The 21580-nt window shown below is 56.1% G+C and overlaps 9 protein-coding genes across 9 annotated transcripts; 3 read left to right on the top strand and 6 right to left on the bottom strand.

Moving 5' to 3' along the window:
- Positions 1-148: 148 nt before the first annotated feature.
- Positions 149-1716, bottom strand: SODALDRAFT_331817 (nucleotide-binding domain-containing protein). Its single transcript, XM_028611553.1, has 3 exons — positions 1522-1716; positions 843-1462; positions 149-660 (listed from the first exon to the last, which is right to left on the bottom strand). The coding sequence occupies exons 1-3, from the start codon at positions 1548-1550 to the stop codon at positions 242-244; spliced, it is 1068 nt and encodes a 355-aa protein (XP_028467513.1). The 5' UTR covers positions 1551-1716; the 3' UTR covers positions 149-241.
- Positions 1717-3475: 1759 nt separating this feature from the next.
- On the top strand, positions 3476-5392 carry SODALDRAFT_255546 (hypothetical protein; the record flags this gene model as incomplete). The annotated part of the gene is made up of 1 exon (XM_028607437.1): positions 3476-5392. A coding segment is annotated over one exon (1917 nt), but the record flags the coding sequence as incomplete, so codon positions are not given.
- A 361-nt stretch (positions 5393-5753) lies between these two features.
- SODALDRAFT_273676 (U3 small nucleolar RNA-associated protein) lies at positions 5754-6722 on the bottom strand (the record flags this gene model as incomplete). Its single annotated transcript, XM_028607914.1, has 2 exons — positions 5754-6494; positions 6627-6722. The coding sequence occupies 2 exons, from the start codon at positions 6720-6722 to the stop codon at positions 5754-5756; spliced, it is 837 nt and encodes a 278-aa protein (XP_028467511.1).
- Positions 6723-7423: 701 nt separating this feature from the next.
- On the bottom strand, positions 7424-8476 carry SODALDRAFT_331813 (septum formation protein Maf). Its single transcript, XM_028611552.1, has one exon. The coding sequence runs from the start codon at positions 8379-8381 to the stop codon at positions 7533-7535; it is 849 nt and encodes a 282-aa protein (XP_028467510.1). The 5' UTR covers positions 8382-8476; the 3' UTR covers positions 7424-7532.
- Positions 8477-8664: 188 nt separating this feature from the next.
- On the top strand, positions 8665-9929 carry SODALDRAFT_331811 (helix-loop-helix DNA-binding domain-containing protein). Its single transcript, XM_028611551.1, has 2 exons — positions 8665-9003; positions 9279-9929. The coding sequence occupies exons 1-2, from the start codon at positions 8823-8825 to the stop codon at positions 9479-9481; spliced, it is 384 nt and encodes a 127-aa protein (XP_028467509.1). The 5' UTR covers positions 8665-8822; the 3' UTR covers positions 9482-9929.
- On the bottom strand, positions 9670-11544 carry SODALDRAFT_331810 (class II aaRS and biotin synthetase). The gene has a single exon (XM_028611550.1). It carries the CDS (start codon positions 11460-11462, stop codon positions 9915-9917), a length of 1548 nt encoding a protein of 515 aa, XP_028467508.1. The 5' UTR covers positions 11463-11544; the 3' UTR covers positions 9670-9914.
- Positions 11545-12043: 499 nt separating this feature from the next.
- Positions 12044-12723, bottom strand: SODALDRAFT_331809 (hypothetical protein). The gene is made up of 2 exons (XM_028611549.1): positions 12277-12723; positions 12044-12207 (listed from the first exon to the last, which is right to left on the bottom strand). Exons 1-2 carry the CDS (start codon positions 12434-12436, stop codon positions 12119-12121), a joined length of 249 nt encoding a protein of 82 aa, XP_028467507.1. The 5' UTR covers positions 12437-12723; the 3' UTR covers positions 12044-12118.
- An 819-nt stretch (positions 12724-13542) lies between these two features.
- Positions 13543-16552, top strand: SODALDRAFT_331808 (hypothetical protein). Its single transcript, XM_028611548.1, has 3 exons — positions 13543-14071; positions 14152-15817; positions 16085-16552. Exons 1-3 carry the CDS (start codon positions 13835-13837, stop codon positions 16456-16458), a joined length of 2277 nt encoding a protein of 758 aa, XP_028467506.1. The 5' UTR covers positions 13543-13834; the 3' UTR covers positions 16459-16552.
- A 3808-nt stretch (positions 16553-20360) lies between these two features.
- On the bottom strand, positions 20361-21208 carry SODALDRAFT_358111 (hypothetical protein; the record flags this gene model as incomplete). The annotated part of the gene is made up of 5 exons (XM_028614070.1): positions 20361-20401; positions 20473-20718; positions 20760-20864; positions 20888-20931; positions 20982-21208. The coding sequence occupies 5 exons, from the start codon at positions 21206-21208 to the stop codon at positions 20361-20363; spliced, it is 663 nt and encodes a 220-aa protein (XP_028467505.1).
- Positions 21209-21580: the final 372 nt, after the last annotated feature.

Here is a 21580-nt window from a genome sequence, read left to right as displayed (position 1 = left end):
GAAAGTGCCCCTTGAACTGGATGAAGGACAAAAAGCAAAGGTTGTGTTCACATGCTCGCAGTCGAAGCAGCCCCGTGATGTCTGCCTCTTGGAAAGGAGTCTCAACTGAATAACCCATGAGGCTTCGAGACTGCGATGAAATGCGATCTGTCCTTTGGAAAGTCATTATATTCATGCAATGCCATCTTAAATGCGTATTACGCGGTGAAACTACCAAAAAGAGACGGCTTTTAATGAGCTCTCACAGCCTGGCACGCCCAGAACTCAACAAATCGACTACAGCCTCAGCCACTCCCCAGGAGAGTTCGTATCCTCTACCGCCAAGACCGTAGGCGTGTATGATGAGCCGTCCGTCACCGAGATCCTCCTTCTCTAACCTCATCCCGCCTTTCCGGGTCGGTCGTCTGCCCACGATATCCCTCAGCACGTGCATTTTGCCACCGCCGGCCCTTAGAATGGGCGGGTATGTAGCGGCGAAGGCGTCCAGGAGTCTGGTGCGGACAGCGGGTGACGGCTCAGACTCCCAGTTGTCGGGCTCCTTGGTGCCGCCGATGATGGTGCCTCCGTCAAAGTTGCGGGGAATAACGAAGGTCCATGAGCCGTCGGCTTTTTGGCGTGTTACCGTCTCCGAGCATTCGTTGGCCACGACGCAGGTTTGTCCTGAGGGGTGTGAGAAGACTAGGAGCATAATGGGGGGAAGCGGGGTAAGAGGGGAAGATGTTGGGGGATTGGGGAGGTGGGGGGGGTTCGTCGGGTAACAGATGAGTAGGTAAATGAGTAGGTAGATAAATGACAGATTAAGGCAGCGGGGGAACAGAAAGGACTATGATTCAAAACTTTACCTCGAGTAATGAACGAGTTGGGGTCACCAAAGCCACAGCCGGAACAGTTCAAGACGACGCGGGCAGGCTCCACTAGCTCAGGGATAGTGAAGACCTCGCGCTCATGGAGCAGTTCCCGCCGTACGGCCTTCCCCCCGGAGCGGACAAAGCGACGGAGGAGATACGAACAGTAGACCATGGGGTTGACACACCAGGTGCGGTACTCGAAGCCCAGCTTGACGCGGTCGTCCGGGAGCTCGTCCGGTCGGTAGAGCCGAAAATCGCGATAGCCGAGCTGGGCGGCGCGGTCGGTGCTCAGGTTGCGGTACTCCGGGGCCGGGTCCTCGAGGTACTCGACCCCTTTCATGAAGGTGATGCCCGCTTCCGGGTGGCGGCGGGCGATGTCGTCCATGCGGTCGAAGGTGGTCAGGGACATGGCGTGGTCCCGGACGGCTAGGGTGTCGTTGTCGTCGCGGGGAGGCCAGAAGCGGTTGTGGGCGCCGGCCCATTGCGAGGCGTAGTTGATGGCTGCGCGGGAGTCGACGGTCTCGAAGGGGGAAGGGAAGTCCTTTGCTATGATGGTTACATGGTGGCCTTCTGCTTGGAGGCGTACGGCGACGCTGAGGCCTATCACACCGGCTCTGGGCGAGGGCGAGGCTCAGTCAACGGGTCGTATCATGAGGTGAGTTTTGGTACATACCCTATGACGGCGATGTTGGGCTTGGACATGATTTGTTTCTTGTTTTCCGGAGGTATCTGTATACAGACGTCAGTGGAAATATCTCACCATTTATCTACTTCTGACGATTACGAAGCTTTCATGCCATGTACGGATCTTGAGTCGATTGCCAGTGGTAACCCCTTAATCTTGAAAAGTTGGTCAACGACAAGCTGTGTACACGTACCTTGGGCAAAGGCACTCGTGGTACAGCCAACTGGTGGGGCTTCGGTCGGCCATAATCGGCTTACCGGCCGACCGAGTGCGGTCCGATTATCGGGTGCGGAGTTGAGACCGGAAGCACAGTCGTCGAGTGAATTGCTCTGCACTGATCAACGGGACATTTTATCGGGAGTCATTATCAATAGTAATCTCTGGGTTTTAGTGGTCGATCAGACGGTCAGACCATATTACGCCTGTTTGTCGAGAGACCGAGAGTAGACACTCAATCATAGTAAGAACCAACCGCCCAGGTATTTTGCCGTATTACTTGCTTCCGTCTTTCCGACATCGATACCGCGTCTTGCTGCATTTGTCACGATGAATCGTAGTAGCGAACCCTCAGTGCCATATAACCGCGACAATGCATATCTACAGCCCTGTATGGGTTTGTGCATAGCCAGTGTCGCCTGAAAACTGGACCGACATTGACCATCCATTGGAATGTTCACTTGGGATGTGTGCAAGTCGAAAGTTCATATACGGATTCTTTCGAGGTCAAGGAAAAGGTTGGTTACCTTAGGTACCGAGTTTGAGCCAGAAGAGGAAAAGCCAGGATTACATAAGGTACTTGTACGTACTCCCCAACGATGTGAACCATTAAAAACCAAGACACTCAAACCCTCAACTCTTCACGTTCTCACTCTGTCCATCGACTTGCCGACGCATTTGAGATCTTTCTTTTTTCTTTTTTCATCACACGGATCGCCCGTTTTGGGCTGTCAGCAATTGTCAAGAAAATGCATACCGCCGAGGATCGCGGCCTAATCTGGTCGTTCATTCGCCAGTCCGGCCAAACCCACCAAAACTACTCCGTCAAGGAGCCGACAATGAATGCCTTTGTTTCCCGTCTTCCCTTCAAAATATACAGAAGCCCGCGGCAGGCTTCAAAGACTACAACCTGCTCTCTCCATGACCCGACCAATGACATCCTACTTTTAATGCCCTGCTCACCAGTCTTCCCCGCTTGGCCTCGAGCTTGATCTTGACTCTTGACCGCCGACGGTCGTGTCACCTCCTCCCAGCCCTCCCTCCACCAACCATCCCCGCGTGTGTCTGCCCGCCCCTGGACCAACCTCACATCTCGGCGGCTAACATGCGAGGTGATGGCTCTCCTCATTGGCCTAACCCGTCCGTTTCCCACCCTATTTTCGTCCTGCACACAGGCGCATCCCGGTACCCCTCCATCTTTCTATCTCACCAATCTCACCACTCACGTCCAGAGATCCCCCATCGCTCCAGCGCTTAAGCATGCCTAGTGCAGCTTTGCACCTGTGTGCATCGCGCTCGCGCTCACCCTTGTTGCCCTTTCGTCTCGATTTGCTTTGCTCTCTCTACTCGGTCTGCTCACTGCCAAGTATATACTCATTCGCATGACCATGCCGTCCTAATTGAATCATGTTTCTGGACTGTTTCTCTCTCTCTCCCGACAGTTCTCAACATTGTCAGACATCTTGATGTCGCGTCTCGCTTGAATGAAGTGATCCTTCTACTTGACTCCTATCCTGGTATCATGGGCCGCTGGTAGTCAGCGTGCAATTGCGAATCTGACTTCTTCGTCTTGCCGTCCGCCTTCCTCTCTTTTCTCAGCTTTCATTCCAATAGCATCGCTCCGACAACACTCGGTTCAGATCACAAGGGTATACCAAAAAAGAAACACCGAGACACTGAACCCTTCGAACTTTTCGCATCGTCTTGCGTTCCTATCATGTCGACACCGCCACAGCCCTCCGTGGGGTATTCGCTTTTCCCTAACCCGAACACCAGGCCTCCTACAATTTCGAGACCATCGTCACGAACCAGGAGATCGAGCTCGAGGGAGCGTACGGGTTCATTGGGCGTAGGGGGTAGCCAAAGTTTTACCGACGCCTCACCTCCGAGGCACGGGAGGCGCACACCACTGCACAGGATGCAGTCGTCCATTGATTCCATATCCCCTCCACAGACCCTTCAGCAGACTCCGCTGGACGAGAGTCAATCGTCTCGGGCCAGACGAGATGGGACCCAGATACCTGTGCAGAAGCCTCCACCTGCAGCAGACATTCCTCCACGTTCCGATACTGCGACGGCCTTTTCGGAAGCCCAGACTCTTGTACGCAGTAACAGCAACAGGTCCAGGAGTTCCATCGCCAAGCTCCCTCTCCACGAGGAGCCGTCTTCGTCAGCCTTCCCGGGGCGGGAAGACCAGCCCGTCCTGCGGTCCATCTTCCCACAATACAATCCCAACCTCCCGCTCGGTCAGCAAGACTATTTTCCTACGCAGACCAGTCCCACGCACATCCCGCGTGCCGTCATCAACAGAATATCTCTCCACCCCGGCGACGATTACGAGACGGCCGCCCCGGCTGCCGGAACCCCGGGCATGGCGAGCCCGCAGCTGGCCTTCCCGCAGCCCACGCTGCAGCCCCAGAGATGGCCGCCCCGGGGCAACGAGATGCCGTCATTGCCCACCGAATCCTCGAACGAGCAGCTGAAAGGCCTCTGGAGGGTCGTCAACGGCTGGCGAGCCTCGCCGTCCGATGGCCGCGTCTACTGTCTGAAGCTCTCCCAGGAAAGGGACGCACCCGTCTACACCCTCTCATCCCGCCAACAACCATTCTACAACCTCCGCCTAGACCCGACCTCCGCCTCAGCCTACGTTTCGCTCACACGCCACGACCCGAGCAAGCCGTATAAAGCACCCCCGGGTCATTCCTCTTCCTCGTCATCCGCCTCCTCCACAAACGGCAACATTCTCAGCAACGTCATCGGCGGAGGCAAAGATGGGAGCAAAAACGGAGACGGCAAATCCAGCGAAGGAAAGCACTGGCAGGACGTCCTCACAACGACGCTCGAAGAGGAGTCGCGTCGCCACCGGCCCAACGACGGCCTCGTCGCCCTCCTCTACCCGCATGCCGCCTCCCGTGTGGCGCTCGCCCGTCCCGACGACCCCGCCGCCGTCACCATGGCCGAAGCCGAATGCGCCCGGCTCCTCTGGGACGACGACACGTCGTCACACTTCCTCGTACACCCGGCCCTGGCCGCGCCCTTCCGCGTCACCGTGGACCGGTTCCCTGCCTGGAGCCGGGTCGAGTACACGCTGGAGCACCACGAGAGCCCGCGGCCGCTGGCCCGGCTGACGCGCGATGGCACCGGCGCCGGTTGGCTCGAAGTCGACACCACCGTCGCCGCCCACATCGACAGCTTTTTCATCGTTGACGTCGCCGTGGCGGCGCTCCTCCTCGTGGCGGCCGGCGACGAGCGAGGGGTCCACGTCGAGGCTTTCGAGCCGCCGCCCCTCCCGCCTTCGATGCTCGCTGGCGGGGACGGGGCGCGCCACAGCGATAGCAGCAGCAGCACCAGCAGCAGCAGGCGGAGTGGAGGTAAAAAGCCGAAGGCGAAGGGCGGCGGCAAGAAATGGGGCGGCAGGCCCCGGGTGGAGGAGATGGAGATGGACCTGGAGAGCCAGGATGGTGGCGGATTTGCCAAGTTGGAGCAGGTCACCAACGAGACTAGACGGAAGCTCCCCTGGCCGCTGCGTATTGCGTTCAAGGTGCTCGGTGGCGTGTTCAAGTTTATTATTTGGTCGCTGACTATGGTCGTCAAGGCCCTGGTGGCTGTACTGTTTGGGGTGGGGAGGTGTCTCGGCTTGCGATCGAAGCACTGAAGGGGACGAGATGAGACGGGTCGGGACGCGTCGGGACGCGTCGCAATGAAATGGGTAACAAAGCGGGCTAATGAGGAACGGAATGGGCGTAAGATACCCCCATATGATGATGGGAAATGGGTCATGGGAATCGTCCGATATTGTTTTCATCCTTTCTTCCTCTTTCAGGTCTCGGGGTTGGAAGCGGAGTCTCATACTTAGTTAGGTTCACCATATATTTCGTTCGTGGCTTCTCGAGGGGTATCGCTAAGAGAGTACGAGAGCAAGGCGCGAGCTGTTCGCTCGACGGAACAGAGAAGGGAAAAGAATCAAGATACGAGGACCGGTTTTTTGTCTTGCCTCCCCCAAATCACTTCTTCCGTGCCCTGACCATAATCTTCTTCCCTTTCCTCGTGACGCCGCCCGAAGTAGCCGTCTTGGCCATCTTTGCTTTCTGAACCTCCAATTCCCTCTCTGCCTCGGTGAGCACCTTGAGCTTCTTTTCCGCCAAGGCAAGCTCCTTCCGTATCCGCTGCAAATTCCTAGTCCTCCGCGCCATCTCGTCGTGTTTCTGATCCTCTCCCTTGTCCTTCTCGGCATCGCCCCCTTCACTGTCATCAAACCCACCAAACTCTTCCTCCTCCCCCTCTTTCTCTCTGTCTCCCACACCGTTGAGAGCCGCCTCCGCCTCACCATCCACAAACACAATCTTCTTCGGCCGCGCCAGACCCGAAAGCGGCGCCGCGAAATCAAACCCCCCCTCCTCCTCATCGACCTCTTCGTCATCCACCTCGGGCAACCCCTCGGAAGCGAAGACGAGCTGCTCCCGCAGCCTCGTCACCTCCTTGACGACGACGCTGCGCATGGTGCGCACGTACCCGACGTCCTGGGTCTTGAGGAGCCGCACCGCGTCCGTGGAGAGGGCCTTGTTCCCGCGGTCGCCGGCCACGGTGCCGCTCCACCGCTTCCCCTGCGACAGGCGCGAGCCGGGCCCCTGGCGGGAGGCCATGCCGAAGTAGAACTCATCTTCGTTGCGGTCGTCGGCTTTTGCGCGGAGGGCTTTGAGGGTTGCTTGTTTCTTTTTGTAGTCTTTTTGGCGGAGTTTGCGGTCCTGTTTTTGGTGTTGTTAGCGGAGGTTCGTGTGGATCGCCCAAGGGGGGGGGGGGGGAGCGAGATGCAGGAGCGGCCCCTTGGGACGAAAGAAGGGAGAAGTGATGGAGAATGGCAAGGGTCGGAGACTGACTTTATCCTTTTCGAGTAGGCCTAGACGCTGCCGCTCTAATGGTTGGGCGCGTTCCCTATGGGACCGCCTTTGGACGGCGTTTCGCATGGAGGACATCGTTCCACGTCTTCGTCTAGGGGAGGCTGTGAATGAAATGTGTATTGACCATCAATTCGGGCTGATCGGAGTACCTTGTCGAGTGTTGATGGCGATTCTGGTTATGGTAATGGCAGTGGGAGATGGAGGTGATGAATTGGACAGTGGGATGCTGAGCGGCAGAACTCGAGAAATTTTGGGCGGTGAAGATGGTCGTCGGCGGATATGAATGTACCTCGTCCTAGGTACCTTATCTTATCGGCGTGAGTGGGCACGTACCGGTACTTGGTGTGATGCCCCCTTCCACACCCCGTCATCACATCGTGGGCTCGTCGTTCTCACATCCGCTCAAGACAATTTCCAATGGTTTGAACCAGTAGTGGTGTTGTTACAAGACGGGGAGGGGGGGTTTTTTACTTTTTGATCTTTTATGCTGATCGTCAAAAGGTTGCTTGATATACGGAGCACAAAACATGTCAATGCTGAGGATCTTGGGCATCTTTTCTACACTTGATCTCAGCGTCTTGAATTCCATCCATAATTACTTCACCGGAAAAAACGCTCCGGTCCTTGGAATCGATGTAACATTGTGCATGTATGGACTCGGTAGGTAGTTTTGGTATTTCGTCCACTCATGTGAAGTACTTCCAGTATTCACTGTGCCTCCTAGTAAAATTCAAATTCCAAGACGTATGCAGTTGCTGTAAACCATGCTCAGGCAAGCCGAAATCTATCCTTTTGTCGTCTATCCGTCTCGAGATATACGCCGTCCAGCAGACGCATACCCATCTCCGACCCGCTCAAACTCGGGTCGTTCCACGCGAGCATCCTCTACGTAAAGGCCCCCTCCCCCTCCTCGTCGCTCACAAACGTCTCCTCGTCCACGTTCTGCTTGAATATCACCTTCTCCGCCAAAGCCAGCGTCTTCCTCACAGGTAGACCAATCACATTATCAAAGCTCCCTTCAATCTTATCCACGAGCACCACGCCACCGAGTCCCTGCACAGCGTAACCGCCCGCCTTGTCGGCACCCTCCCGGGTCTTGACGTACGCCTCGATGACGTCGTCCGGCAGCCCGTCGCCCTCCTGCACGAAGAAGACCTTGGTCTGCTCCGTATGCGAGGCGATCTCGTAGCCCGGATGGCGGGCGTCCTCGCGCGGGGCGACGACGCACACGGCGGTCAGGACGTGGTGGGCGACGGTGTCGCGGAGGAGGCGGAGCATGCGCACGTGATCGGCCTCGGAGCGCGGCTTCTCGAGGATGCGACCGTCGCGGGAGACGATGATGGTGTCGGCGGCGATGACGAGATCGGGGTCCGGTATCGAGGCCAGGTGCGTCTCCACGGCGGTCTGATAGACGGAGAGGGCTTTCTGGCGCGCCGTCGCCGCGACGTATTCGTGCGGGCCGGACGTCTTGGGTAGGTCCTCTGGCAGGGTGGACGGGAGGATCTCGATGTTCGTGAGCCCGACTTGGGCGAGGAGGGCTTTCCTGCGTGGAGAGGCGGAGGCTAGGATCACGCGCTTCGACTTGAGGTGTTCGAGGATCGGGAGCTTGAGGGGGAAGGGCGGACCTGGGCGTCGACTGCCAGTGGGGGTGGGTTGTTGTTGTTGTTTTGACGATGCACCGCCCGAAGTCTGGTCCGCCGCCGGCGTTTCCGAGTCGGTAAGTAAGTCTGTCATGGCGAGCGGTTCCTTGGAGCGACCCTGTTTAACACCGGCTCAGGTTCACAGTGAAGTTGGGATGCAGTAGAACGAGTCGATTGTGCCAATCTTGTTGTGGACGAGAACAGGATCCCAGATGAGCCCCGCTGTACTGTGGTAACTAAGGTACCTACCTAAGGTACCTAAGGTACGTACATGATCGACGTTATCTTATCTTATCAAGATTACCTAGAGATCTAGTCGCCGCCACTTCAGATGACTGGTACGTAATTACCCCGGGTTTCAACTTCAATCACATGCTCTCAAACCAGCATCACACCAATCTCAACACCAATCTCAACACCATCACCAGCAAATACCCACCAAACCCATTCGTACTTTCGCGCCGCTACTTTACCGACCCCGACTCCACGGAGACATGTGATGGAATAGCGCGCCAACTCTAGATTACCTAGGGCAATGGTCTCATCCGCCAAAAAGGAAAAGGAAAAGGCCGCCTCCCCGCCTGCCCTTGCCCAACAGCCGCAGCCATATGCGCGTTCCTCCTCATCTGCGACGGCTGAAAACCCCGACGGCACCGCCGGCGACGAGAAACCGCGCTTGACGGAAGCGGAGAAGAAGCAAAATCATATTGCCTCTGGTCAGTTTGTACCGCGTCTTTCGTCCAATCCCCTTCCCACCCATATGGCCCTCTCTGCCTCTACGCACCACGTACACATCCACACGCAACACCCGCGTACCATTCACACACCATACACAAGACACAACGATATAGTGACACGCAATGCGCCGCCTCAACCCTTGGCTCCCGTCTCGTGCTATGGCGTATACTTGGAAAAATGACCATCAACAATGAAGTGCTGGTTGTCGTGAATAGTTTCGACTGACGCATGCCCCTCCCCCACTCCGAAACAGAACAGAAACGTCGTCAGGCGATCCGCGAAGCCTTCGACCGCCTCACGGAGCTGGTTCCCGGGCTGGAAGGCCAGGGTCGCTCGGAGGGCCTGGTCCTGCAACGAACTGTCAAGTACATGCGAGAGCAGCTGGCGGAGCGCCGCGCTCTGATCGAGCGGATCGAGGCTGCCGGGGGACACGTTGACGAGCACGTCAAGAGGTGAGACGGCCAATATTTCCGCCCAGCCCATGCGACGGGTGCAATCGGGGCGCCCGGGGCCTGGGGAAGCATGTGCAAGAGTCGGAGCAAACCAAGGGGTCGAGTTTGGGCCTGTCCTGAGGTGACCGACTCGTATCGCGCTCTTAGGCGCGCATACCAGCCCATCCCGGCGAATCAGCCGAGGACAACAAACTAGCGGGGGACGCTGAGCAGGAAAGCCGCTTTTTATTAAATCACAACAGGCCGGCGAGGTTTGGACAGTCCGTATTCGACATCGATGTACGAGTTTAGACATACCATGGGAGCATGGGAGGCGTACATTGAAGAAGAGGGACTTTATGAGATTACCGTGTATAGATGCCGCCGCCGGTATTTGTTATACAAAATTTTACAATGTGATGTACAAGGGAGAGAGGGAACCAAGAGCACCGCAGCAACTACTGATACGTCTCAACCATCGTCCTCATCCTCTCAAGAAGTGCCGGGGGAGCCAAGTCCTCCCTACTTCTCTTCGGCTTCCCATCCGTAATTACGGTGGTGTTGAGCGTGACTGTCCCTTGTTCCACATTCTGCCGGCCGACGACGAGAACCAGACCGTATCCTTTCGACGCGGCCTCTGCCAGCTTCTCACCCAACGGCCTCGTGCTGGCATCCACATCCACAGTGAATCCCGTTGCACGCGGCTGCTGTGTCCGGCCTTCCTCCCGCGTCTCCCTCCCCACAAGCTCGTCCCTGACCCGCGAAGCCCACGCCACGACGGGTTCCGAATCGTTGAGGGTCAGGATGACGACCTGCCGGGGGTTGAGCCAGAAGGGCCACTTCCCGTCGTACTCCTCGATGAGAAGCGCCATGAGCCGCTCCACCGACCCCAAGACCGCCCTGTGGATCAGCACCGGCGTCACGGGCCCGTACGTCTCCTTCGCCGCCGCCGCCTCTTCGATCTCCTCCGGGCGGGCCCCACGGGTCTCCAGCTCGGGCGCGGGCGCCTGGTACGCGAGCCCGAAGCGCTGCGGCAGCTGGAAATCCAGCTGGATGGTGCCGGCCTGGTGCGTCTTCCCGTGCGAGTCGCGCAGCATGACGTCGATCTTGGGTCCGTAGAACGCGCCGTCCCCTTCCTTGACGGCGTACGGCAGCCCGGCCTGCTCGAGGGCCCCGCGCAGCTGCGCCTCGGCCCGGTCCCACTCGGCCTGCGTCCCGATGTAGTGGTCCTCCGGCCGCGTGGCGAGCGCGAAGGCGTACCCGTGCAGACCTAGCGCGCCGTATACCGTCTTCATGAAGTCGAGGGTGCGGAACACCTCGTCGCGGACCTGCGACGGGCGGCAGAAGACGTGCCCGTCGTCCTGGTGGAAGCGGCGCACGCGGGTCAGGCCGCTCAGCGCGCCCGAGATCTCGTTGCGGTGCAGGGGGGAGAAGTCGGCGTATCGGATGGGTAGGTCGCGGTAGCTCCGCGCCTTGGATGCGAAGATGAGGCAGTGGCCGGGGCAGTTCATCGGCTTGAGGCCGTAGTCGTCGTCGGTGCCTTCGGCCTCCCTTTCGTGGCTGCCGCAGCAGCTCCTGGCGGGCTCGGATTCCGTCGCTGAGGCTTCTTGCGACCTCGCGCGGCTCGTCACAGTGTACATGTCGTCTGCGTAGTTTTGTAGGTGGCCGGACACCTCCCAAAGCGACTTCTTGTAGATGTTGGGGGTAATGACCTCCTCGAAGCCGTAGTGGACATATTGGCGGCGCAAAAAGTCGACGAGTCGGTTGAATATCCGCGTACCGTTGGGTAGGAATATAGGAGAGCCGGGGCTGTAGATGGAGGTCATGAACAGCTCCTGCTGCACGCCCACCTTGCGGTGGTCTGGGGGTTCTGCAGGTGAGGCATCACGGCCGGATATTGGTGGTTTTTGGGTCGAATAAAACTGATGGCTGACGGCCCATGACAGTCGATGTGCGGGGCGTGGAGCGTAGCGGGCGGCCGGCCTCACAGCCCGAAGCAGGAGCATCACGTTCTATGCTGCCAGTCGCAAGGCATATCGCGAACGGTTCGACGAAGGGTAAAAGGCTGATTTTTGAGCCGAATTCTGTGGATACGGATATGTTTAAGGTAGAGAGGTCCACTTATCGATCCTCTGCCTGAGGTGCCTAAGGAATTACCTAAGCACAATGAAGGATAGGTCACGTGACTATAACTCCAACTCCACCGCCCTCCCATACAACCGAGTCGACACTACTAATAGATGTAGAAGCAAGCTCGAGTAACTCGGTTTCGTTCTACAGATCGCCTATGTCTGGTTTAGGGGAAAGCGACATGTTGGTAACGTGAGGCCAATGCCGACCTATTCGTACTCCAAGACTCAACCTTAACCAAGATGATGTCGTTCCCAGTCCATGATTGCTCGCCAGCTTCCGGTGTTTCGCAACGACTGTGCCAGTATCTCACTTCCTGAGTGCTCTACTTTCTTTGCCAGTGAATATGAGGGGCCAAACATAACCATCGCGTTGTTGGAAGTCGATGACAGTCTTCTCGATATTCCGGACCAGATTCATGGCACTGACCATATTGCCCCAGGTATGCCTAGGCCAGTTCTTTTTTTTTTTTTTTTTTTTTTTTGGCCCACAGTCTGTCCTGTTTGGCAGGATAGCTCTCTCATTGATATGTTTATGGTTTGCTCTTTGCCCATTTCATGATAATGTCTGGAGAAAGGAAAGGTTGGGGCAGAGCAGCCGAGTTGACTTTCATGGTATCAACTGCAGGCTTGGTAAGCTTCCATAGGGATTCAATGCACCCAAAATCACGAATGAATGAAAGTCGTTTACCGGTGTTCAAAGTCGATTTGGTGGCTGATCGTGGTAGGACAAACTCCATATCTCCCGAAGACCTCGGTTCTTGGGTGTAGGACCCATGGCCTTGATAGAGCGGAGGCCGTTCTAACGTGACTGGCACAGACTTTCTCCCGGGCTTTGGATTTGTGGTCATTGTAGGTGGTAATATGTGATATTGAGCAGAGTATTACTGACTGAAAGACACCGGCACTGGGGGTTTTTATGTTGGAAAGGGAAGGACATCTGCTTATTGTGCCTGCGCGCATCGTCCACCTTCCAGTTCATGCTCGTATCTGCAGCTGCTCGTACTCATAGCCGGAACACAGCTAAGCAGTGTCAGTGAGAACTCGTGTGTATAAATAAGACTTTGGGGTTGTGATGGCTTCAAAAAAACCCATAGAGTTGGGGAAATAGAACAGGGAAAGAGGTGTTTATTTCTTCTATCCTAAGCTGGATGAAATTCATCTGATGGATGTCACCATTTTGCTGAATGGTTTGAGTACACGTACTCGTATTTTGAGAAAGCGCTTCGTATCCGTACAAAGTACTTCATAAGGTACACAGTACGTTGTACTCCGTACTTTAGTTCCACCAGCCACCCCACTTCTTGGATTGAAAGGTCCGACTTGTGTGTGGCCCGAGTCACCGAGTCGACAAGCAAACGTTTGATATACGGCACGTGCTCCGTATTGGACCAATCACATGCCTCTGGCAGCCACGCCGGGCCATGACCAATTCAGGCTGAAAAGTAATTACCACGGATCTACGAAGTACCATGATGTTTACCTAGGTACCTAGTAGCTTTGAGCTCATACAGGGAAATAGACTGAGCTGCCATGTGATTCTTTATTCTTTAAGTTCAAATGAAACAATTGTATTTACCACACTTGCAGTTACAAGGCTTTCGTCTCCTTCATTGACCGGGCGTCAGTTACTTTGGACAGTTGTTCATCATGTCAGCTTGGGGTACGGACCTGAAGTTTGTACTCTGTATGTACGTTGTACTCCGTCCTTCGAAGGTAGCAGTACCTTAGCCAAGCGCATTAGTCCCAAAGGGAAAGCGGTAGACTCCTCTACAGCCTTGCATCCCCGCTTCCCACCTCGTGAGTGGAGACCTGTTGCAGTAAACTCGAAACTCGACGGAGAAGGCAGGACGCCCCCGCACACAGAGAGCCCCAAGAAACGAAGAAAGTCCAGCAATAATACCTTTTTTTCTTTTTTTCTTTTTTCCTTTTTTCCTTTTTTTTTTCTTACTCTATCCTTTGTGATCTGACCCTCGCCCTCCGTAGTCGGCGTCTCCAGCAATTCCCACTCGAGGACCACCACAACGTCCGTTACCGGCCCGCCTTACGGCATTATACCGGACAATATTCAATATCTTCCATATCGTCCTCGCCTCGACAGTAACGCACACCTTAGCTGTGTCCGTTGGGCTTCCTCTTGGGAGGGCCCTCCCGACTTGACGCTTCTCGTCGGCCTTCTAACAACAGCTCGGCCGCTCGGGGCCATTCTCCCCCCGCCGGCCCCCCAGGCATTGATGCCCGCATGAGCCATGGACGGCTCTGGCATCATGTCCGCTGGCGGCGCCACGCCTGCCAGCCCAACCAGTCCTATGAGCGCTCGCAATGGGTCCAACGGGACTGGCACCAAGAGGAAGCGAAGCAGTATGGGTCTCGAGAGCGATCCCGGCAGCCCTGGTGGTCATGACGACGACACCATGGACCACGACTCGGGAAAGAAGCGCCAACCAGGCGTGAAGAGGGCCTGTAATGAGTGTAGGCAACAGAAGGTGAGTCACCTTTCCTTCGTCGGCTTTCATCTACACCATACGGTTACTAAAAAAAAGTTGACTGATCGCCGCCGCTGTAGCTACGATGCGATGTCGTTCAGGAACCCTTCCGGGGTTGCTCGAGGTGCAACCGCCTCAAGCTAGAATGCAAGATCGAATCCAATTTCAAGCGCGTCGGCAAGCGGTCCAAGCACGCCGAGATGGAGAGGGAAATCGAAAGGCTGCGACGCGCCGTCCAAAAAGCTCGCAGCGCCGGTTTCGTCCTAGACGACGAGGATCACGACCTGCAATCTCCTGCCGCCACAAGCGGATACACCCACACACGCAATCCCTCGCTGATGGGCTCCGACGAGGCCGTGTCTTCGCTGCTACATCTTAAGAGGGGCGGCTCCTACAACGTACCGCGGTATACACACGAACTGGACAACGTGCGGTTGACCGAGGAGACCGTGACGCGACTCTTCAACACCTTCTTCGCCTGCTACCATTCATACCTGCCTTTTCTCAACCCTAACCAGTCGCCCGACACTTACTTCCAGCAACACGCCTTGCTCTTCTGGACCATCATGACGGTCGCCTCCCGCCGCTACAGCGGAGACCGCTCCCTCTTCAGCTCGCTCACCGGGCCGGTGAAACGCCTGCTCTGGTCGACCATTGCCGACGTGCCCAGCAGCCACTATGTCGTCAAAGCACTATGCCTGCTCTGCACCTGGCCTCTGCCGACCAGCTCCTCGGCCACCGACCCGACCCACATCTTATGCGGCGTCATGATGAAGACGGCAACCGGCATCGGTCTTCACCGCCCGAGTCACACGCAGGACTTTTCCCGTGTGTCCATAGAATTGAATAAGGAACAGCTGCATGACCGTGTGACGACGTGGGCTGTCTGCAACATCGTCGCGCAGTCCATCGGTACCGGCTATGGCCAGCCGGCGTCTACCCTCTACGACTGGACCTTGGCCGTTCGGCCGGGCGAGGACGGGCCTTTCACGCTGTCGCCCGAGCTGGAGGCGAGGCTGAGGATCGAGATGTTCTGCGACAAGGTGTCCAAGGAAATGTACAGCAATGCCAGCGATTCGAGGGGGGTGGCCGGAGATGAGCACCGGGCCATGTTGATGCGCGTGTACCGACGTGAATTCGGAGAGCTCCAGGCCTCGATCCTGTCCCAGCACCTCGGCCCCATTGTCAATCTTCATCTGCGAGCCGCCAACCTGCACTTGCGCCTGGCCGGCTTCTTCGATGCGAACACCACCCCGGGGTACGTGGACGATCTGATGGGCTTGTGGGGGGCCACTACTGCCTTTGTCGAGCACCTTCTGGAAGACGACAAGGTGACGTCGCCTGGCCAGAACACGGCCGGTCACGTTCTCACCTATGCGAGCAACTACATCGGACAGATGCTCGTCGCTGCCGGCTTCGTCCTATTGAAGTTGTCTAAATCCTTCTTCGCGGAAATCATCGAGGCAGAACGCAGCCGGAGCCTCTTCCACAAGACGGTGAACGCCATCCGCGCCATCAGCGTCATCCACAACGATCTACCGTCCCGGCTCGCCGAGCTCATGGTGCAGATGTGGAACGGGTCCCGCTTCGACCACAAACTTCGCGCGCGCCAGTCCGACAGCATCCTGATTCCGGACGACTCGTTGCAGCTCAAGGTCCGGTGTCGGCACAGCATGAGTCTGGTGTTCGACACAATATGGCGCTGGAGAGAAGAATACGAAGCCCTGGGCAGGGGCTCCCTTGACGGTAACTAACACCCTTTCCTCTCGCGGCCCCTTGGTACCTGTTCCTTTTTTTTTCCCTTCCCTTCCCTTCCGCCTCCTTGTCCCTTCATCCCTTCATCCCTTCATCCCTTCATCCCCCCATAATAACCCCACGCCGACTCCCACTCTCACTCTTGATTCTTCGTGCTCGCTTGTTGCATCTTAGGTCTCTTTCATGTGACTGTGGATGACTGACATGGAGACGCCTCTACTCGATTAGCTCTGAAGCAACCTACTAATCCCGACTCAGCGAACGAGTCCTCCGCATCCTCGACCCATATGGACTCCACCCTAATGCCCGCCGCTCAGATGCAGGCATCGGGAAACATCATGTCCTCCAACAGCGCACTGACACCCGGTGCTTCGGCGGGCCTAGGCGGAGGTGGCCCATCCGGTAATTCCAGCCACAACAGCAACGGCAACGGCAACGGCAGTGGCAGTGGCAGCAACGGCAACGGCAACGGCAGTGGCAGTGGCAGCAACGGCAACGGTAGTGGCAACGGCATGCTGGGCGGCATGAACTACACCGATACCAACTACGACTTTTTTGATCCCCAACACTGGATGCTGGATGGGCTGCTGGACTTCAATTACTCTTTTGTACAGCCTCTCGAAGGCACATAGCAAGGCCCTGGACGATTTCGGTCTCAATGAAGGCCACGGTATTCCTGGGTGGAGGTCTTTTTTTTTTCTTTTCTCCAAACCTTTATTTTTTTGGGGGGTTTTGCTTGTGGGTGAGTGGGAGAACTCGACATACTCGCGGCTTCAAGCCAAAAGACCACTCTAATCATCAATTCCGAGCGAATGGCGGGGTGGATGGAAAGTGGTCGATATCCGGCAAGGGAGCGAGCGGCGTTTTCTTGCTTTTATTTTTAGGCCGGGGGCTTGGCGAAGAAGAACGGGACCTTGGGGCTGGTGGGTATCATCTATCTCGTCTTTCTCATACTTTTTCTTTCCTTTTTATTTTTATTTTTTTTTATCGTCTTGAATTCCCTGGATTGGGGAAAAGGCACCTTGCGCTCGGTCCCATTGTCACCTGGGCACTGGCGAGTTTCTTTATTTGTAATGTCGAGATGGTCTTGATGATGACCCATGAGTTCACGACAAAGGTGGTGGGACAGGGTCTCGGAACCCTTTGGGCGGCATGCGTCTCGTCTTTCTCAAGCATTCGCGCCTTTTTGTTTCTCTGTCTGCCAAATGGGGCTTTAGTTCTTCTGTTTGGAACGGGGAACCATGTATTGGCCGTGGAAAAGGGGAGGGGGCATGTCCCGAACTGTATCGACTCCGGCCTTGTTCAGGCGATTGGCCTCGATCAATGCGTTTGTAGTAAAACAGGCCTAAACAGGTTTCGCCATTTTTGCTCTTGATCTGATCCCGATGCAATTAATGATAGGGGTGAAGTTGAGGAGGGAAGGTTGTTGGGGGCAGAGGATTCGCATCGGTCCGGGAGGTTGGAGGTTCGATGAGGTGTGGTGGGCACTCTTGGGGTCCGGAGGATATGGAATACCAACGGTTAGCAGACTGTTCTCGAAGTAGTAGGTCCAGGGGTTGCCTTTCTCTGCTCTTTACTTCTCTTCATCGAGGAATGTGAGGGCTCTCTATCGTCGTCAGTCATGAGGCTTACATCGGGGGGGTGTTCAACCCTGCCGTCAGTGCACATCACACGCTGGTCTCCTGTGGCTCAATTTGTTCGGTGGAAGTGACCTTTGGGTTGGTCGGGTCGAACTCCCTTTGTATAAGGTAGCCTAACTAGGCCTGGAAAGCTCCGATCTGGGGCGCAATACAATGCCCGTCGTATGTCCAACATGACTATCACGAGCCAGGTGAAGCAAATGATGACTGTTGCGTTGGAGGCGGAAAAGGAGGACTACAGTTCCCCTTCATCACTCTCTGCTGAAGAAAAGAATCATCCCGTTGAAGAATCTTGATCTGGGAACTTTGCTTCTGCGTTAGTTTCTGAGCTGCCAGTGGTATGTGGTGAGGCCTGTCCCACGAGATATCTCGGTTGGTGGAAGTCCCCGAGTCTCAAGGGAGAGTAAGACCAAAAGCAAAAAGACAGCCTAGGGCCAGCCTAGGGCCAGTCGGCCGGGTGCTTGTTACCCTAGGGTACGAAAGTTGAGAGAAGACAAGAAAAAAGGCAAAGGAACAGCCACGCACTCTACGGAGTCGTCTTCCTTCGGCCGACGGGCTTGGGGGTCGGCCCCGGAGTAGGAGTAGGATGGGATGACTCCAGGGGGTCAACTCTGGTGATACATAGCCCCATCCATATAAAGGCGGTGCGGCTCATTATCGCGGCCAGGTCGCGACCCAGCGAGGAAAGAACATTGAAGACAGTCTACGGATCTAGGTGTGTGTATTGTGCTGTGCTGCGCCCTCGTGGGCCGCCATTTCGGGCCTCCTCTGCGTGGTCTCCCAAACGGGTGCGGCTTGGGGGTCGAAACTCAGGCCATACACATTCCTTGGTATAAAGGAATGTGGAGAGGAATGAAGCAGATTCTTGTTTCACCTCACAAGGCGGTTTTTTTCTTTTCTTTCTTTGTTTCGTTGTTTTCTCTTTTTCCCCCCTGATTCGATCCTCCTTGGTCTCGATTCAGGTTTGGCCTCACACATCGAGTCGTCTAGACTTCCAGCCCTTGGTTCGTTTTCCTATTACCATCGACGGGGATACTGCTGAAGATCCCCCATGTTCTAATGCCGACAGTGCACATGTGACCAACGGAACGGTTCTGAAGCAGGTACGAGGCTGCCGCTGGAGTCCGTTGGTCCTCACTACCACTGCCACACACACCACACACACACACCACACACACACACGTCGCACAGAAAGAAAGGAATGAGAGAAAGGGAGAGAGAGACAGATCGGCGGAAGGGCCCGAACAATGTGGGAAGAGGAGGGGGGGGCCACAGAACAGTGCCGGTGAAGGTGGTCAGCACGTTGTCTCGAGTTGTGTGCTCAACTGCCTCGGTCCAGCCCCCAAGCACCCATTCTATTCTACTCCCATTTTACTTCTTCTGACGAGCCAGTCTCCGGAAGAAGCATCCGCACGCGGGCTTGGAGCATCCAGGAGGCTATGCCAGTCCAGTTGTCCCTCGTCAAACGAAACCACGAATGTAGGGACCATCCGGGTATTCTTCCAGTCGGAGAGCTATCTTCATTCCCCTCTCCCCTTTCCTCCCTTTCTCGGACAAACGCCAGGTTCTAGCGTGCTTCTCCCTGGCGCCAGCGGGCTATTGGATATTTCCGTGGTCACGATGATTCGTGGGCGAAAGCGGACACTAGACGTGCGGAGCAGGTGAAGACTCCTGGACGGGCGTCGTGTCCCCAGGGGGGTCCGACTTGGCCCGAAGGTCCTCGGACAGACGTCGAACCGTTGTGGCAATCACGGGCAGATGATGTCCTTGTTTGTACCGATACCTCTTCACTGGATGCCGGATGGTGCAAGCACCGTCTCGTCTCTGCACATGTATGAGGGCACGAAGTGCGAACTTGCATAATGGGGGGTGTGTACAGAAGCAGAAGAGGGGGGGCAAGGGAGTGAGTGGGGAGGGGAGCAAGGGAACGTGATAGGGGGCCGAGAAGGCCATGGGCAGAAGAGTTGAGGATGAACAAGCCGACGAGCCGCCGGATATCCGGTCGGTAGGGGTACAGAAGACACGATTGTTACACCCTATCCACACCGTATGTAGAAGAATGGAACCTACGAAGCCCCGGTGGGGGATATGACTCGCCTATTTGGACCTACTCGTTGAAGACGAGAGAGACTAGGTAGGTTGGCGTGCACTGAGGACTCGATAACAACTTGAAGTGACGGGATCTCTCTCGCGGGTGGTGGACGCTCAGTGGTCCTGCTTGCCGCTTTGCTGCTTCTACACCTGCACACGAAGATCTGGTTCCAGGACGGGAATCCCAAGTCTACGGAGTATTGCGCCCTTTGTTCCCCCTCGCTCTCGTTTCCCCTGTCCCAGTACCATGGGACCTGGAGCGATGGGGAAGGTTAAGAAGAAGACACACATTCCCTCCTCGTAAGAAGAAGCCCTCGGGGTTTATCTCTACCGGGAATTCTATTTCTCGAGCTATACTGCAAGCTTTTGAGTGCGCAAGGAGTGGTCAAGCGAAGCACAGGTATATTCGGAGAAACGGAAAGGGGGGCCAAGCTCTGACGCCCGTCGAACTTGATTCCGGCTTCCAGGGGGATGATACATGAATGGGATCATCGAAGGGAGTTTGTCCGAGAGCCGAGAGCTTTACCCTTTCACGGCCGAAATGGGACCGCCCAGAGTGCTGGGACAGGGCGATACGAGTTCGGGCAGTGAGTGGCACGGGGCAGTTCTGGGAAGCCATGGCGCTCTTCTGCCGAGTCATCCCCCGTCAATCCGAGACAGGGCAAACAACAATAGTTAACACATCCATGGTATGTAATTACGTTGCACGGTGTGCAGCGACAAGTCGTGGCGCCGGTATGGACAGGTCATGGGGGCAGGGAGTGGACGGAATTAGGGGGTGAACCGGCCTTCGGCTCTTAGAATTACGCCGGTAAAAGTGAGAGGACACCTCGCTGCGGCTGAGCTGAGAGAGAGTATGTGTGTGGACATGTGGTCAACCCGAAGGACTGGAGGCGCCGACTAGGCCTCTGTCACGGACGGCTTCGCGGTTCTGGTCTTCTGTGAGGTAACACTGCAGACAAGACACACGAACAACGAAGCGGCCAACACGCAGAAACGGCGGGAAGGTCGGCTGTGTTCGAAGTTGCAGTTGAGTGCCATTTTCGAGCGAGATCATAGGCGCGTCTGCGAGGTCCCCATGCCGTTGATAGACGCGATAACGGACGCAAATAGGCAACCAACTCTCGTCCGAGTTTCCTTTTCCAAACCAACACGGCGATCCTGGTGACACATGTGTTGGAGTGCGAGAAATAAGAGACAACGAGACAGTGAGGCCGTGACGATGTCCGTTTTGGTCGTTGGGGGCGGCTCTCGATCTGCAACCCGGGCGCTTAAAGGGAAAACGAAGGGCTCTGTCTCGTGGAAAGCTGGGGTTGCAGCACACACATACAGTATGTATGCGATGTTGGCGTGATGGGCGCAGAACGCTTCCCCCTTTGGTGGACCCGTGGTCGAGTCGAGGCGAAAAAGCGGCAGAAACAGACCCTTGGGTCGAGACGAGACACTGCCCCCCCCCAAAGGAAGACTTGGCCTTGATTTCAAATCTGTCCCACTGAGGCCATAGTTGCGCGGGTGAACTGTGAACTGCCACGACTGCCGCCTGAGTAGTACTTAGGCAGCGCAACTTGCAAGCAGCTAGGGTTGCAATTGCGGCCACAGAGCAGGTTATGAATGTGGGACCAAGGATGCCAGTGGCTCGCACGGCGCCCATATTAACCAGGCAGTGTCATCTGGACAGCATGGACAGCATGTCATGTCATGGACATATCATATCGTGGCAATGGCCCAGCACGGTCATAACAATCACATCCACGGGGTACAGCAGGTATATCGAGACGGCAAGGCCTTCCCTCACTGTCGTTCTTTTTCTTCATTTTTGTTGGTGTATCGCGCTGTCAATGGTCAGCGGCCTGGGGCGGCCGGCACTCGAGTGGGATCGACCAAGTCAGCTTTTGGCTAGTGCCGGCCAAGACAGCCGGAAGAGTCCGTGACCCCAAGATTCGCTAAGAGTTCAGGGGGTCAAGACTTCAGTATCTTGAGCCTTTCTCTAGCTGGTACTAGTGTAGTTAGCAGTTAACCAAGG

Source organism: Sodiomyces alkalinus, assembly GCF_003711515.1.
Source record: "Sodiomyces alkalinus F11 unplaced genomic scaffold SODALscaffold_3, whole genome shotgun sequence".
In the NCBI taxonomy this organism is placed as follows: domain Eukaryota; kingdom Fungi; phylum Ascomycota; class Sordariomycetes; order Glomerellales; family Plectosphaerellaceae; genus Sodiomyces; species Sodiomyces alkalinus.
The sequence above is the reverse complement of the archived record's forward strand: the minus strand, read 5'-3'. Positions and strand labels throughout refer to the sequence as shown.